At 54.5% G+C, this 3,460-nt stretch overlaps 2 protein-coding genes across 3 annotated transcripts in view; one reads left to right on the top strand and one right to left on the bottom strand.

Annotated features, from left to right (window-relative positions):
- Window positions 1–74: 74 nt before the first annotated feature.
- On the bottom strand, window positions 75–1,727 carry KVP17_004052 (uncharacterized protein; the record flags this gene model as incomplete). Its single annotated transcript, XM_068521909.1, has 1 exon — window positions 75–1,727. The coding sequence occupies one exon, from the start codon at window positions 1,725–1,727 to the stop codon at window positions 75–77; it is 1,653 nt and encodes a 550-aa protein (XP_068372580.1).
- Window positions 1,728–1,910: 183 nt separating this feature from the next.
- KVP17_004056 (uncharacterized protein) overlaps window positions 1,911–3,460 on the top strand; it is a gene marked incomplete at both ends in the record, with an annotated part of 3,757 nt that continues 2,207 nt past the window's right edge. Inside the window, 3 exons of one of the 2 annotated variants that reach the window (XM_068521923.1) lie at window positions 1,911–1,924; window positions 1,952–2,920; window positions 2,949–2,996. In XM_068521923.1, the coding sequence (XP_068372594.1) occupies window positions 1,911–1,924; window positions 1,952–2,920; window positions 2,949–2,996 (1,031 nt within the window). Of the gene's footprint in view, window positions 1,925–1,951; window positions 2,925–2,948; window positions 2,997–3,460 lie in introns of those variants that run through there. The other variant, XM_068521922.1, reaches the window with a different exon arrangement.

The following is a 3,460-nucleotide window of genomic DNA, read 5'->3' as shown; positions in this document are numbered from 1 at the left end:
AGTGATGACGTACATCAGATCATCCGACGACTACCTTAATAATGATTATCATAATTGGTTAACACGAAAAACTTCTATACCACTCTATCTTCCGAGGGTTGGGACGATGTCCAGGACTCGTCTTCCATGTCGCTACCCTCCAGATTCAAGCAACGCGAGCAACCGAATTCCTCGGCAAGCCGATCTCGGCGCGCCCTCTTTTCAGAGTGCCGACGCTTAAGAAGACTTTTGAACGTCAAGCGCCCTCGAGCTATCTCCCAGGCAGCATCCAGGGTGTTCAGGATGAGGCTGAGAATCACTCCGGCCACGAGACCGTAAGCGACGCTGTAGGTCAGAGGGATCGTCGCCATGGTGACGAAGGTTGGGATGGCCACTTTAGGGTCTGTCAAGTCCGCTGTGGTCAGATTGGACGCCATGAGGGACCCGACGACGATCAACGCCGGACCGGTAGCATACGGTGGTACAGACGCGAAGACGGGAGCAAAGAACAAGCACAGGAACATCATCAGTCCCGAGGTCACGCTCGACAATCCAGTCCTGCCGCCAGTAACCACAGCAGCCATGCTTTCCGAAGCCGTCGTCGTAGGTGAAGTGCCAAGCAATGAGCCGAAGGATGTGGCAATCGCGTCGGAACAGAACGCTGCCCTTTCGCTACGGATTGTGCCCGAAGGGGTAGTGAGGTTGGCGGCCCGACCCAAGGCGAGGAAGGTGCCAGTCGAATCCAATACGTCAGTATACAGCAACGTCATCAACGCTATCCAGACTTCCGAAGAGCCTAGGCGGTCCCATCGCAATTGGCCTGCAGTCTTCTCGATCAAATGAAAGGAGAAAACTTGCTTGAAGAAATCAAAACGCGACTCTCCTTCGGGACTATAGGGGAAGTAGGTAACAGCGGTACCTCTGATCCAAGAGATACAAGAAATGAAAGCAATCCCCATGAACAACCCTCCAGGTACTTTCTTCATCATAAGAAAGGCCATCAAGACGAGGCCGAAGACGCCCAGCCACAGGGTAGGATCCGACAGAACACCTCCTGCGCAGTAGTACGCTCCGCCCGACCCCATTGGCTCCCTGAACTCGGGGGGACAGCCTCCCAACGTAACAAGTGTTGCATCGTTGCCGACGACAGCGCCAAGGCCTACGGACCCTTGCAGACCAATGAAGGCCAGGAAGATTCCGATGCCAGCGCTCATGCCAAGCTGAATTGACGCTGGCATGATGTGTTTCAGCTGAGACCTGACCCCTGTCAGGCTGAGGATAAGGAAGATAATCCCCTCTAAGAACACTGCGGTGAGGGCTGTCCTGTACGCGACGGATCCCGTACCCATGAATCCGACAACAGTGTAAGAGAAGTAAGCGTTCATGCCCATGCCAGGCATCAAATGAAGAGGTAGGTTGGCCCAGAGACCCATCACAAGCGACCCCATCATGGATGCCACCGTCGTGGCGACTATGAGGTCTCGCTTTACAGTAGCGAGGCAAGCCAGCATAGAGGGGTCGTCCCAGGCCACACCTGGCAGGTCCTCAATGCATGGTCCGCCCGTATCTCCGATGATGGCAGCGTTTACCGGTATGATGTACGCCATCGTTAGGAAGGCCGAGAGACCCGAGAGCACCTCAGTTCGGATACTTGACCCAACCTCTGAAATTCTGAAAAACCGGCGGGTGAGGTTGCCCGCAGACTTCATAGGCCCCCAGAGGCACCGGTTCGCAAGCGAGGCTGGCATCAATGCAAATACTGCAATTATGACTCATATTCATTCATTAGAGACATATGTATTTGTTTCTCGTACTCCCCAGCCCTGGTGGTCTGATTGGTGCACAGCAAGGGGTTCGGTCTGAGCCAGAGCCAAAGCTTTGCGCACGTGAAAGGTTCGCGTAGCGCGTATGAAAACCGTAATATCCGGTACATGTCATTTGGGGCGTGAGCATCAGCTCGAGGTTCATCCAGGGATGCGTCTCTAGGCGTGCCTAGAAAGGATCCGGACGACCTACATTCAATCGTGCTGGGGCCGTCGTCAGTTGGTGAGTTGCCCCTTGGCGAGTCGAAAACGACTGACGGCGACAATGATCAATCTATGATGCTGAAAGAAGCCACGATGTCTGGGGAGGCCAAGCAATCCTTGGTGCTAACACGGGCTAAACAATTCGAACAGAAGTTCCAAACACCAGCTAACTCCCAACCCCCCTCCGTAGTGGTCGAGAGGACCCGACAAATAGAGCAGGGGTTGCACTCGCGACAGCAGGTTGCCGCGAAAGATATGACTTTCACGTCAAATCTCCGTTCTGACCGATCCGCCGCGACGTTGACGTCAAAAGTTCTGGAGAGAACCAGACAATTCGAGCACGCCTCAGAACTGCGTGACAAGGATGAACAGCAGAAGGCAATGAAAGCGCGACGTGCGCAGGAGCAGGCGCGGTTGAACCGCGTCAAGCGCTCCGACACCGCCGACGACGTTATGCAGGCCACACTTGGCAACGATACAATCATGGCTGGCTCGGGCTACCTAAGTCAGCAGATGTCCGCTAACATGAATCCACTCGAGGAACCTAGCGAATTTTGGGACGCCATATCTGCCGACAGAGATGAAGCAGAGGCGAAAGCAAACGCAGCTGACTGGGACTTCTGCTATGAAAAACTACCAGACGGGGCGGTCGCCGCCGTTCCCGCCCCGCCCCTTGAGACCATGCTCTTTGTGTCGAGGGACACCACTGACGAGGGAGCGCAAGCCGACCCGGGAGCGAATGAGAAAGCAGCGACATGCAAGAGGTCTGTTAGTTTGGAAGTTTTCGTGTCGAGTGACAAGCCAGAGGGTTGGAAGCCCGATTGGCAAGCTGAAACGGCGGCGCAGCCGTCAGTATGGGGGCCAGAGACCTTCAGACGCCGGAGCGCTTCCCTTATTTGGGAGAAGGGTAATGAGTGAGTCCTCAGGGCACTCCGCAAGCAGGTTGGAAGACCCGGCTAAATCAGGTGAAGACGTCAGTAAGAAGGAGCCGTAAGTAGAATCGGCTCCCACATGACCGCAGAACCAATGAAAAGCCACGGTCTCGGAGCGGCGTTATGGACCGTAATGTCCGCGATGCGTCGAAGAATGATACACCTGCACGCTTGGAAAAGGAGCCGTAGGCGGTAAAGGGTTATCTATGACAACAGAAGCATCCTCAACTTGTGGTGTCGAAGTCAGTCAGTGCTAGAACGTCCTGCGGATAATGAATCCAAGAAAGATACGCCTGCGCGCATGAAAAAGGACCCGTAGGTGGTACAGGCCAAACCATACACAGAACTGACCAGAAGACACGGTCTCGAAGTCAGTCAATGCTGGAACACCCTCCAGAAAAGGAATCTAAGAAAGATTCGCCTGCGCGCTTGGAAAAGGACCCGTAGGTGGAACAGGCTTCTTTATGACCACAGAACCAGACAGAAGACACGGTCTCGAAGTCAGTCAATGCTGGAGCATCC

The sequence above is a fragment of a genome (assembly GCF_019968985.1).
Source record: "MAG: Porospora cf. gigantea B chromosome Unknown PgB_NODE_63_length_48858_cov_118.538, whole genome shotgun sequence".
NCBI classification, from domain to species: domain Eukaryota; phylum Apicomplexa; class Conoidasida; order Eugregarinorida; family Porosporidae; genus Porospora; species Porospora cf. gigantea B.
This window is presented reverse-complemented; position numbering and strand designations above follow the sequence as displayed.